At 39.6% G+C, this 13,954-nt stretch overlaps 2 protein-coding genes and 1 long non-coding RNA gene across 4 annotated transcripts; all 3 read right to left on the reverse strand.

The window, feature by feature from the left end:
- Positions 1-1,915: 1,915 nt before the first annotated feature.
- LOC118408778 lies at positions 1,916-3,206 on the reverse strand. The gene is made up of 2 exons (XR_004830356.1): positions 2,409-3,206; positions 1,916-2,227 (listed from the first exon to the last, which is right to left on the reverse strand). It is a non-coding gene; the product is annotated as an uncharacterized LOC118408778 (long non-coding RNA).
- Positions 3,207-3,386: 180 nt separating this feature from the next.
- LOC118408789 (arrestin domain-containing protein 3-like) lies at positions 3,387-10,778 on the reverse strand. The gene is made up of 7 exons (XM_035809650.1): positions 10,649-10,778; positions 7,947-8,081; positions 7,208-7,485; positions 5,982-6,200; positions 4,653-4,835; positions 3,943-4,108; positions 3,387-3,538 (listed from the first exon to the last, which is right to left on the reverse strand). Exons 1-7 carry the CDS (start codon positions 10,764-10,766, stop codon positions 3,399-3,401), a joined length of 1,239 nt encoding a protein of 412 aa, XP_035665543.1. The 5' UTR covers positions 10,767-10,778; the 3' UTR covers positions 3,387-3,398.
- Positions 10,779-11,739: 961 nt separating this feature from the next.
- On the reverse strand, positions 11,740-13,540 carry LOC118408794. 2 transcript variants are annotated; one of them, XM_035809654.1, is made up of 2 exons: positions 12,075-13,540; positions 11,740-11,928 (listed from the first exon to the last, which is right to left on the reverse strand). In XM_035809654.1, exon 1 carries the CDS (start codon positions 13,449-13,451, stop codon positions 12,102-12,104), a length of 1,350 nt encoding a protein of 449 aa, XP_035665547.1. In that variant the 5' UTR covers positions 13,452-13,540; the 3' UTR covers positions 11,740-11,928; positions 12,075-12,101. The 2 variants fall into 2 exon arrangements, 1 of the variants encoding a protein (XP_035665547.1); XR_004830357.1 differs by having other exon boundaries at positions 11,769-11,856; positions 12,003-13,537.
- Positions 13,541-13,954: the final 414 nt, after the last annotated feature.

Genomic DNA, 13,954 nt, shown 5'->3' on the forward strand with positions numbered 1-13,954 from the left:
ACGAATGAATGAATGAATACCTTTGTTGTACAGTTTTGCCCAACCGAGCTAAGTACAGGTCACAACGAGTCAAGAAATATACATATAAAAGTATCACAAATCTAGTCTAACACAAAAGTTCGGATTCTTCTCGCTTCTTGGTAATGGTGAAAATGTAGGACTGAATGGGTTTAGCTATGGTCGGTTTGTCAAAACGCATGAGGAATATAAACTTGTCAGTGCTACTCGTGTCTAAAATGAGGGAATCTACTTTCTATGTATTAACTGAATAGAGTATTTCTATCATTGACATACATATCGCAAACAACAGTGAAGTGCACTTCATCTTCTACCATGTTTAATGACATGAAAGGTCTTAATTATAGCAACCGACCTTGTTGACGTATGTTTACCTACACTCAAGTGGGCCCCCTGCAAGCCTTTTCTCAGTACTTGGTCAATGCAATCATATTTGTAAATGTCAAATACAGTAGAAGCAGCTTAATTGCACACCCCATTTGCGAGTGTTTTTCTTGCAATTATTCCAATGGTGCATCAAAGCAAAGTTATTAAGCTGGACCGCATCACTACAGGATTCGGGGGATTCATGCAAATAATTGAAGTGTGCGATTATCCGTTGTGCAATTAACTGGCTTTCACTGTATATCAGTGGTTATTTCAGTGGCACTACTAAAATAGGTTATCAACTTGAGTGTAGTACCGGACTGCCCTTGCCTCTGTTCAAAACCAAATAAAGAAATCGTTAAAGAGATTCATTAGTCACGTATGTTCACAGCTAATAGAATTTTTCATCAATCAGTGACTGTTATTAAAGGTAAGCAAACATACCTCCAAGCGTACCTCCAAGTCTTGAGCTAGTTCTCGCAACTCTCGCGAGAACTAGGTTACTCCGTGAGCAAGATGGACTGGATAGCCATCGAAAATTTAGCGGTACGTTTGCTTACCTTTAGTAACAGTCACTGATTGATGAAAAATTCTATTAACAATTTAAAAAAAAAACACTTTTATTCCAGACTGTTGGAGCGGCGTTGATATACATACTGGAGACCAACCTTGGCGACAAGCTGACGCCGAGCATCAGACAGGGCTGGGTACTGGTGTACGCCATCGTGGGGGCCACCATGAAGAAAGGCATGCAGCAGGCTATGGACCACCAAAACATGGCCAAAACCCGTCCGTAGTAGGAGATCCTTCTCATCCGCCATGTTTGAAATTTGCAATGTAACGTTTTGTATAGTGACGTCATACAATCATATTATGATAGGTACCAAAGGTGGTGAAAAAACATTTGATCGTACACGACAAGCCGTCTTGTTCCTATTTGAATATGCAGAGCCACTCCCGTAGACCATGAACGCTTTATAGCAGTTACTCAAGCAACTGGATATGGTTTTGGAAACGGTCAGACGTTTTAGGTTGCATCCAGTTCAAGATCTGTTGAAAAGCCGGTTTTTGAACCAAAAACGTTGAATTGATATGTACATGAGGTCAAATTCTAGATAGGCTCTGCTAAAGCGGGCTGAGACTTCGACTGTTGTGGGCGTGGGCTAGGGCTCTAACCAGCTGGTAGGCAATAAGATAATCTAGAGACATTATACGCCGAAGAAAAGATTTGGGCGATTGTCTAGGACCACGCCAACAAAATATTAACCTCAGCAGAGCCCTCCCAAATGGTATATTTCAATGGCCGCGTGTGAAGCTCTGCATAGGAGAATGCCTCGTAATAAAGGTTGTATCAGACCTACCAAACGTTTTACGTAACGACACAGTTCAACTGAGCTGTAGATCATCCTCGTTGCCAGAGAATGCAATATGAACACCAGACACAAAATGGGTCGGAAGATCCGGCAAGTAAGCTACTTTATATAGCGCTATTCTAGATACAAAACAAATAGTTCCTGTTGCAAGCTTCGTGTGGATGTGTATTATATAGCTGTTATTGCCTGGCAAAATATAAGAAGAAGTAAAACCGAACAACACTCATGGATATTGTAAGAATTTTGCATGCTAGTTGTACACGAAAGAAAGCGCGTACCACAAGCTTTTTACCAATTTTCTTGTAGTTCTAAAGTTCATTTGACCCACATATGCATAGCCTACATCATTTGATCTGAGCGGAAGTGTGACGTCAACAATGGGTCAAAGGTGCTCGGAAGTCGATGTCGGCCCCCGTTGAGGGATGATCGAAGGATTGTTTAGGCCCTATAGAATTCCTGTAGATGGCCTCCTCCTCACTAGCCTGGGTACCATCCGGAAAGTAGTTCGCTTCGGCGTCCATTATATACTATATACAGTCGCTTCTAGCTCTGACAAAAAAAGTCACATTCATTATACACTATATACAGTCGCTTCTCTATAGCAGAAGCGAACATAGGAGCGAACTACTATCCGGATGGTACCCAGGCTACCTCTTCACAGCACATACATATCAATTTCCTGAACATTCTGTCAGTTTAGACAAAGTCAGAATTCTGGGCACTAAACAGGATTATTTCCCAAGAGTGAAAGAGGCCAGCTACATTAGGGCCTATCGACCATTCCACAACAGAGACGTGGGCCTGACTATACTGACGCACCTTTGATCCGTTGCTTACGTCACACTTACGCTCAGGTCCAGAAATGTAGACTTCGGGTCAAATCAACTTGAGAAGGACCAAACGACTGGTTGGAAGCCTGTTGGTAAGCGGTTTACTCTGTGTACGGATATAGCGTGAAAATGTCTAGCAATATTTGATAACCGTCAGAAATGAACTTTCATACGAATGGATCTAGAATCTCACATTGAATACACTGTGTTCTATGTTCACTGTGTTTTAACGTCTCTATCACTTTCTCACTATTGTAATCAGCCTATAAATAGATTATCGCTATAAAAAAAATTATTTACGAAAAAAATAGCTTGATTCTATCTTAATAAAAATACGTGCTCTTCGTAGGTTATAAATCTAAATTTATTTATTGTAGTATCAGTTGTTACGAAGGTTTCGAATGTCAACATTTTCGAAATATTACAGTTTGAAACCACCTTAGCGTCTGTCGACACGGGATCCCTAAACATTATGTTTTTAAAAAGACCGGATATAAGTTACCCCCGAATAAAGGTAAACTGACGTTAGAGATCTTACGACCCTCTCCGACTGTACTTGGTATGCTTGATTCACAGAACAGACCACCACATGAATACATTTAAAAAAATGCCATTGGAATTGTTACAAATTCGAATGCATCTAAACTGCGGTCCGTTAAAATGCAAATCAAGGGAACCAACATGGCGGTTAGTTCCTATACGTCAGTCCAATTTCTATCTTTTTGGCGACGCGTCAGGAGCGAGCCAAATGGTATATTATTTGCCTTGTGCCGGATTGTGAAGGAGATGACATGGCTATGGGCTCATCGTTTCACTTTTGAGGATGTTGGCTCCAGTCGTAGTACATGTACTGGGGTGCGAAGGTGAGTTGTCCCCTGGTGTATTTACTGTCACTGCTGTCCCGTATGTTGGCACCACCCCCTGTCACTGCTGCATAGGTGGGTGGAGGGGCTGCGATGGGAAACAACAATGAATGATTTCTTTTTTACTTCAGTATATAACTGTATCTCAATGGGTAGAAGCTTCACATGGACGTTAGTTCACCTTTATCCGCGGGGCATCCTATATTCATTGAAATATAAAAACAAGGTATTTAGGTATTGCAACGCTTAACGGACGATGGCTTTCAAATCTGCAATATTTTGAAAATATTTGAGTTTGAAACTATCATATACAACGGATATAGAATACCCCGCGGATAAACGTGAACTAGCATTGGATCTTCTGGTTCAAATTAGTTGGTTATGCTTTGGTCACAACAGAAATTAATCACCTAAATTACTGGTTATGTCTACTGTTTGCATACAAAAAAATTTGCAGACGCCTCAGGGGTGGATCCTGTTATTTTTACTTACGTAGAGGTGCTGCTACTGCTCCTAGATTGTCTGGCACGCCTGGTATTGCCGGGCCGTACTCTGATGACAGGAAGCCACCATAAGGCGTCGTCAGCGGAATAGAGCCGATTTTAATGGGGAGGTAAACTTCAAGATGCATGTGTGGTCCACTAATGTGAGCTCTGACCTATGGCATATTTAACAATCGTCAGTTATTAATTTACAATCATTCTAAATGGTGCAAAACATGGCTATGAAAGTGCGTGTTCATTTTCTGTTGATAAAACTGAATTGAATTAAGAAATATGCCACCAAAGACTAACAGAAAAATACGTAAACCACTATCAAATCAACTATATACTAGAAATAACTATAGTGACGCTGATATAAAAGCCATTCGTAGAAAAAAAGGTGTTAATGCTTTAAGTCATTAGGAGTATGACTATGTATTTATGTATATGTATGTATGTATATATAAATCATATATAAATCTCATATATAAATAAATAAATAAATAGATGTATATTCAGGATGTTCACCTTTACTCAACTTCCAAATGCGAAAGTATGACATTCCCATCATTTACCACCATGTGGAATCATATCATGAATAGCATTTTCTCAATGTCTTTCTCGTATAGGACTATTTAGCCACAGTCGACGCTGTAGGGATGATATCAATTAGGATTTTATTATGGTCAATATTGACCGCATATCGTAACACTGCATTACCTGAGCAACATAAGTGATGTTAATGATGGAGCAATATCTCAGCCCGGAGGGGGGAGCGGCAGGGATTGGAAGAACCAGTTCTCCGATGTTCCCGGATGTACGACCTCTACAGCCCAGCCCTACAGCAGAACTCAAAGTGTGTAGCCTGGATGTTGACCTTCCGCTGGCATAGAAGGTCACGGTCTTGTAAGAAACAAATCGTTCTTTAAATGTGAAAGACTGTGTAATTTCTGGGAAATAGTTAACACATATGTACCTTTGCCCAACATAAAAATTACTTTTCAGGAGGTTTTATTTGGAAAAATTGATCATTTAATAACTGCTAAAGACCAGAAAAATAGAACCTTTACTGTTACTGTGGCTAAATGGACAATCTTTAAAACTTGGATCTGGTATAGAAAAGACCCACACCTGTGCATAACTAACCTCTTTAATGTCTTTAAAAGGGACTTCGAAGAACGGACGTACTATTGATATTTTGGCAAGAACCCCTTGTTAGACTACTCCATGTTTGATCATAGTGTAATAACAGACTGTACATATTCCTTAAGGTTTCCCAGTATTTTGACAAATGTACTACATGTATCTGTCTTTCCTGACTGTTTCACTGCCCATGTACTGCATGTTAAGTTACACATGTTATTCGTCCAGACACACCAGTATATGTTATCCCTCCATGTGCAATAGTACTCGACTATACAAACACTAGTCTTAGTGGTTGACAAATGTACCATTGTTGTTGTTGTTTTTGATTTAAAAAAAATCATTTTTTTTAAACCGATATTCTCCACAAAAAGTGACATTCCCATGTTTTGTAATCTTTCATCATCATACTAAACTCGGCACAAAACGTTTGGAATATTAACTTCGGTTGGAAGTGTGTGTAACTTTCTTTCTAATGGTACCAAGCTCATTATGCAACACGTACAAGGCTTGCTTACGTGAGTGGGTCACCAAAAAAGGGCCCAAATTTCCCCGCTCCTTTTCAATATTGTACCGTCCGGTTGTTATGGCCGACATCTAGAGATTATCATGCTCTTGAACATACCATTCTACGCAGAGACATTCAACGGCGCCAGCAAACCGCCTCTTGTCTGTACTCTCCTATCTCAACCCTCACCATCAGTTCCTTACATAAATATTAATGAGCTTACCCTTATATAAATGCGAGATCCCTATTGAAAACTGAAAGGCCTATTCTCTGATTGGCTGACAGCTGGTTTGTGGCGACGCCCACAGGAACTGATGGTGACGGTTGAGATAGCAGAGTAGACAAGAGGCGGTGTGCTGGCGCCGTTGGATGTCTTTGCGTAGGAGAATGGAACATACCTGCATAATCCTAGCTGATGTCTTGGTGATCCTTGTATTGCTGTTGTTTTCCAGCGATCCCTTTACAAGGACCGTCTCACCAGGACAGTACCCACCTCTGTCTGTCTGTGCCTGGAGTTCTATCGGTCCTGATGCGCAGCACAGGCAGCACAGAGTCTTGGAGTTCTGATTTCTTGACTGCATCTGAGTAGTATAGTAGGCGGAGAAAGTAGCAATTTTCTGGAAGTACTTTACTTATAATGTAGTAGTATACATTTTGTAGCATGACAAAAACAGCATGGGTACTTATCATGGAAGCTCATATGTGTAGTACAATGCTAAACTTTATTCCAACAGAAAAGTACACACGGATCAAATTGTCAACGACCACTTCTTCAGGTTCAATACTAATGACCAATCACTTCAGAACTTATTCACACGTGATCTTGTGGATATGTGTCGTCAGGAAGTATAGATACTTATTCATCTATCTAAACACAAACATTACAAACGTCAACCATTACAAATCATATCAATATGTCTTTTAATATCCTAATGCTGACTGAGGACCCAAAATCTAATCATTTCTAGGGCTCATTAAGACCTAGATTATACCCACATATCGAATATCAGTACAATCTATCTAGGCTTTCTCGTGTTATGCTGGTCTTATAAATGTTAGTTATTCGTATTTCTCGAAACAAGTACAACAGAATTCAAAAGACTCGATGCTACAGACAGATTTGTATTTATCTTTAGATGTCACAACTCCCATAATGCAAAAATAGGCAAATGTATACTGCTTTGTTTCTAGAACGAATACCTAAACTAATGATAACCTACTCCATTGTGACACTATATCAAAGAATATCATGTTAGCCCTTATTGTAATGTTAACTAAGATGTTACGCTTTATCTTATACCTCTATTTGTACTTTGTGTAATAGTTGTTGCCATAAATTGCACCGTGTACAATTGCCGTGCAATGAAGTTCTTACACAAACACACATACACACACACATACAAACCCTACTCTCCAAGCAGAGGTTAGGCTCTGGTTGTTTTTTAGTCGTTTTTATCGGGCTTTCTATTCTTTATTTTATCTTGCTGTATCAAAACCTAACAGTTTGGCTGGCGGACTTCAAGAAAAATGACAAATTAGAAAGCCCGATAAAAACGACTAAAAAAAAGTTATAAAAAAAACAGCCGGAGCCTAACCTCTGCTTGGAGAGTATACAACCCTACCGAAAACATAATCTTCTTGGTGAAGGTAACAATGATGAGAAACAACTTACCATAGCACTGTTTTCTTTATTGAGATCGTACATGTCCAAAACGGTGAAGGCACATTTTGTGGTGTGGTTGAAGCGCCATGGCCTGTCAATGATTCCCTTGATGTAGTAGCGTACGTAGCCGATGCCACCCTCAAACGATGAAGGCAACTTCTTGCCTAACTGGTACTGGAATGGGAACTCGTGGTATCCCGCGGGAAGGGTTGGGTTTTCTCCAGTCTTGTCCCCCAAATCTATTACATGGTGATTAAAATCCATACTACATGACTATTTATGCATCTTTTAAGTATCTATGGTATAGTAATTCTAGCATAATGTACATTGACGCCTTCATCCGCGGAGGAACCTACATCCGTTACAGAATTTTGATACAGAGTATTTGGGGATGCCGCGGAAAATGATTTCAAATTGAAATACACAATGTTTATCTTTAAACCCTGACCTTCTCTGAAACAGGATATGTGGGGGATACAAACTTAGCCGTGTATGGGATCGAATTCTCACCACAAAAGCGCCACCTACATCTTCCACGTAGGGCGACAAGAAGCAGCAATCGAATCAGAAGCTCGGAGGAAGATGTCTGATTCACATCGAAACGTAACTAGGTGAGACTTTTCTAGTTGTGAAAAGAAAACCTAAATATCCTATCATTCTCTGATCTTGAAAAAAATTAAACGATTTTCAAACTACTGACCTTTTCCCCAGACGGTGAGCGTTTGGTCGAAATACGTTCCTTCAGCTGAGTAGTGTTCTGTCCTTTGATGTTCTCCTGTACCATGGGACTCAGTCCAGTGCACGTAAGCAAAACCATGGAGCCTGGCACGAACAGCTGGATATTAAAACGGAGAAGGCAATCAGAGACCACAGGCGTCACCACATGCGTTGAGCACATTTATGTCATACCTGTGACGCAAAAACGTTCGATACGGGTGTTCCGGACCGGGCCATAACTTCCGTATCGCACCGGTTCGAAAGGCGTATCACACGGTCTCCATTCGAATAAATCGAACTGTTTCGAGCGGGCCGAGTGCGGCGCCATCGACAGTTCGAATACCTGACTCGGACGTTGGAACATTACTGTACATAATGTACTGTACACTTTTTGTTCGAGGGCACCAAATTTGTTCAACATCTGGCGCATTTCGCATCAAAACAGGGGCTGGTATCTCGGGTGATACGGAATACACCGTGTTGTATTCTATATTTATACAGAATACATTTCTTTTTCTTTTTTACTTTTGCTGAAGCCGCTGTCCAAACAACCAAAGTTGCCCAGCCTAGCCGTCAGCTATGATTATTGGAGAGAATACAGCGTAGTTGCATAATAGCGCTTGCTACTCTAATTAGAGATTTCTTTTTGAAACCAAAATTTCTACAAAAAACATTGATATGGGTAACATTACAATCTTGGCATGAGAAATATACTTAATGATATTTTTACGCTAGAATATCCATGATCATTCCTCCCTCGTGTTAAATTTTCTGATTGGTCAATGTCTTGTTAATTTCTCATTCTCATGGGTCAATACCCTTTGCATTTCTCCCTTTAATCCTGTGACAAAGGTCTTAATAATGACATTTCTATTAGAGACTTTACTATTAGAGACTTTTCTAGTAGAGACTTTTCTAGTAGAGACTCCTGCAAAAAAGATACAGCTGGAGATTTCTCATCTCGAGGCACATGATGTTACGATATGAAATGAGGGTTTGTTGATGGTCAACGTTGTCTGGCACACGGATATAGGTTACTCCGTGGATAAAGGTGGCTTAGCGTTACATACATAACTAGAGTTCGGCGACCTCATACCTCCATGAAAATTTAGAGCTTTTGTAAATGTCATGCAATTGACTAAGACATTAATATGATTTATGCGTGTTGTTGTTCATCATTGACTAACGTACACATGTCACAAGTATAAAATTCCAATCATTAGACTTAAAGCGGCTTTGCAATTTTTACATGAATTATGCAAATAAGTTCCTCATTACCATATTTGGTATCTGCTTATATTCCATCTATCTTAATTAATAAGTGTTACATTTATTGAAGTCCAGTTATTAGTAATAATGGTATTACACAATTTCCTCATTAATTATGCAAATAAGGTCCTCATTTGCATAACATGTATATCATTATGAACACCTTTGCCTGAGCTACCTGCACTCCTAAAATGATGCCAATCCGTCAATCCTTTCTGCAGTCATCCACTTTGGAATGTCTTGACAAAAACGCCCCTGCAGTTCCGAAATTACATGTTAGGGGGCTGAAATCTGCCCCACTTTGTCATGTCACTGCAAGCTATCTACCACCCAAATGTCAAGACTATATCATGTCCGGGACAAGAGATACATTGAAAAAACTGCCATGATAGAATATTCTCATTTATTATGCAAATTTACTCCTATTTTGCATAATTCGTATCTTATCTTGTACAACATTGTCTAAGGTACCTACATACCAAAAATCATGAAAATCCATTGTTCCCTTCTTGAGTTATCCTCTTCAGAAGTTTTTGACAAAAATGCCCCTGCTATCCCAAACCTAGTCGGTAGGGGGCCAAAACTTATGTCACTTATTCCTGAGCACAAGAGCTATCTAACACTCAAAAATAGTGACCATAGCGTGTTCAGAACACGAGATAGCAAAACCGGAAGTTGCGCTGCAGTACCAAGGGAAGCCGCTAGGGGGCCCAAAATCTAATCACCTCTAGCTTTCATCGCACCCCACCAACACACCAAGTATGAAACTAATCCATCCAGCCGTTCTTGAGTTATCTTGTTGACAGACAGACAGACACACACACACACACACACAAACGCTGGGTAAAATATAACCTCCATGACATTTCATGGAGGTAAAAAAGTTAGATAAGGCCACAGCAAGTAAATCTTATGGATGACATCCTCCACAGACTGAAAAATAGTGCGATAGGGTGAAAAAAAACAAGATGGGTGGAAAAAAACAAGATTGCTAAATTTTCCAAGAATATGCAATAAACATTATTAAAAATGAAATGAAGCGAATAAACATGGTATCGTATTGGTTACCCCACGAATAAAGGTGAACTAGCGCTAGCGTTAGGTGTTGCTGAAAACTATGTGCAATGCCTAGGGTTAAAATGATAGACCTTTGATAAGACGCCTGTGTGATGCCATAGACTGTAACGTTAGTTCACCTTTATCCGCGGGGTAGCCAATATCCGTTGTTGATAAACATGGTATCTATGGATATTAAATCACCGGGCGGTGGTTTAAAATTGTAAAATTTTCAAACCACCAACCGTTCTTCTACTCAATATCCCCAAATGCTTTGTTTTAAAACCAACGGATATAGGTTACCCTGCGGTTAAAGGTTAACTAGCGTTACCAGTCGTCTAAGCCTGGACACACACAAACCTCTTGCTTTTATCCCTTCTGTGACGTCAGCAATCAGCTTTCCACTGACGATCTCTCCAGCCTGGTACACGTCCTTGTTGTTGTCGAAAGTGATCACGAACGACTTTAACTTCCCCATGTCTGATTGTGGACCTATGTCGAAAAAGGGTCACAATATACTACCGTGATTAAAATAACATTTGAGCACAACTCTGGATAGCATAAAGCACTGTTTAAGGCAACGTCACCACATTTCCACAAAGGGGCCCGGGTGGGCAGTTTCAGGGAACGAAAAATACGATGATATAAAAGACATCAAAGGCACAAAACGTACCAACATAATTCAACAGCATGCCTTGAGCATGATTATTGACAAATACTTTGATTTTTCGTTTCCGCAAACAGCCTGGCTGGGCCCAGGGTAGGAAATGTATCTGTATCTGTATCTATATAGCCGGTATAACCGCCGTTCGGCGTAACACACCAGCGCGGCAGCAGCTGGTTATATTACACCGAACGACTCGTTACCCCTAACTTTTGCACATCTATCTGCAAGCGTTCTTTAAAACTACCGAGAGAAGATGCATATGCGCCTACTGTACTTGGTGATAACAAGTTCCACTCTACGATAGTTCTGGGAAAGTACGAATTTTTGAACACATCAATCCTAGGTTGGTAACTCCGGTATTTGAAGGCATGAATAGAAATGGTCCACATTTGGCACATGAATGCCACGCAATTAATAATTTCCTCGTTTAAAAAAATCCTAATTTCCGTGATACGAACTTTTCTTACCCCGTTCCCTGATGTATCATTGATCTTTGTGATTTATACCAAAGTGTAGAGGCTAAAAAGTTAGATGAATTTGCTAATCAATGAATACTATACAGCTAGCTTGGCCACTCTGCTTGCGAATTTGTGAAAACCAACCGAGCTTCTTAATTAAAGCCACATAATCACTCCATTGTTACCTAATTACCTCCATTAAAACAGTTACCAAATCTATTTATTAAATAGTTATTGATTATAACGTTATCAGTATTGTTACCTAATTCTCGGTTCATATATGTTGCAATATCCTCTGTTCATCCAAACTATATGAATGATCTTTATTGCGCAACAATTGTACGGGTACAATGTATGGCAAGTTCGGGTGTAATACATGTACAGAACATCAAAACTAATATCTACGTGGTTGCTTATACATAACAATGGTAAGAGGGTTCTATGTAACAAATGACTAGTCGCTATGCTACTTTAGCTGAGCGGATTAATTCATGGGAAACAGGTATTACTAGAACATAGTGGTACACGATATAGAATTAACATCAAGTGTTTGTGTCAGTACGATTCCTTTTTGGTAAGAGGGCTCTATGTAACAAATGACTAGTCGCTATGCTACTTTAGCTGAGCGGATTAATTCATGGGAAACAGGTATTACTAGAACATAGTGGTACACGATACAGAGTTAACATCAAGTGTTTGTGTCAATACGATTCCTTTTTTGAAAAGCAGTAGATATGTATTGGCCTATGTACAAGGAAATTGCATCAGGACATGACATAAGTAAATTGAAAGTTTCTGAACTTGTCTTAGGTAATGTTATGTTTGTAGTCTTGTTGATAACGTCCATAAGCTTCTGCCTTTCCTCAGTATATGTGGGACATAATAATAGAAAGTGTAGTTCGTCTTCGATACCATGATTGCAAGTAGGACAGCGTCTCTGAGTGGCTGGTATATTATTATATCGACCTTTTTCTATCTCCAAACAATGTGCACTAATTCGCAATTTTGTTATGTTAGCAACAAATGATTTATTTTGAATTGATGAAAGGTACTTTTCGAGAGTGAAGTTGGTCTTGAATTTAGAATAGGTTTGCAATTTGCTATAATTTCTTATCTCTTGCCTCCAGCCAGAAACAAACGTGTCTTTCAGACGTTCCTTGAACACGTTTCCAAAATGTTTGGCGTCAACTGCAGGGTTTAACCAAACATTTTGGAAACCGTGTCTGCACAATATGTCTTGTACATGTACGGCCCAGTCCTGTTCTTGTTCAACAGCAAAATCGTAAGCTTTTTTAACTATTCTATCGTTTGGAAGGTTTTGTAGTCTAAGCCAATATTTAATAAGTTGAGATTGGGCTTCAATGTATAATGGAAATGTTCCGAGTTCACCCCTTACGGCGGCATTAACGGAACTTCTGGGAACTTGAAGTAGGATTTTACAGTAATTGAGAAGAACATGCTCTAGATCAGACACTTCATATGAGAATTTGGGATGTGTCAATAAAATATTTTGATTCGATAGTAATTCCGATTGATATAGAATATTTAATTTGTCACTATATCTCTTAAACCGGACTAGAACAGGACGAGGCGATGTCACATCGTTCTTCTTTCCTAATCGTGTAACCTTTAGGAGTTGTATATTTGAACCTAATATCGGAGAAAGGATGTTATAAATTCCTTCCCGTATATTTTCAGCAGGATATTCCTGTACTCCATTAAAGATCAAGTCTCTACATTGGATGTTTGTCCCTAGTACCTCAGCACAGTAAAGTAATATAGGTTTGACTAAACTATGGAACAGATCAAGGGCAAGGGAAATTGATGGGTTATGGTTTGATGCTAGTAAGGATTTGAGTTTAAAGGAGGCCCTGAGAGCTTTTAGTCGCAGCTGTTTAGTAGCCCGTGAGAATGACCCTGATGGGGTGATATCTATGCCTAAGTAAGTATAAAATTTAGTGATGTCTATTGTGTGCCCTTGTGTTCGGAAAGTTGATTGCTGTTGCTTACTTGTCCTGCCATGTTTTGAGAAAATCATGATTTTAGTCTTATCTCTGTTAATTGATAGTTTCCAAAGAGAGCAAAAGTCATCTAATCTTTTGAGACATTCTATATATGTTGGTGTGTGTTTTATACGAGGGGTGATCAATAAGTTCTTGGCCTCACCCAGAAATAATAAGCACAACTCAAATTTCGAGGCGCATTCGTTTTTTCTTCAAATCAGAAGGTAAGGGGCGAGAAAAAGAAGGGTGAATTGTGATCAGACATGTGTAGGTCGAGTTTCCCATGCCGTAAATTCTTTGTCATTAGCAAAAGAAATTGTCAAAATGTTTCATGATTCTCTTCCTATTTCAAGCAGAAAGAAGTGGGTGTCTGAATTCCAGCAGCGCAAGTTCACGCGCACACCTCAGGTCGCAGCTCAATTGTCGACGTTTTTTTCCTTCTCCCTTACCCAACGTTACTGGATGTCGCATGCACAGTGATGATCGCAATAATTTGATTCAGAATTTTGGTACACATTCATGAAAGACTTTATACTTG

This window comes from Branchiostoma floridae, unplaced genomic scaffold, assembly GCF_000003815.2.
Source record: "Branchiostoma floridae strain S238N-H82 unplaced genomic scaffold, Bfl_VNyyK Sc7u5tJ_408, whole genome shotgun sequence".
Lineage (NCBI taxonomy): Eukaryota > Metazoa > Chordata > Leptocardii > Amphioxiformes > Branchiostomatidae > Branchiostoma > Branchiostoma floridae.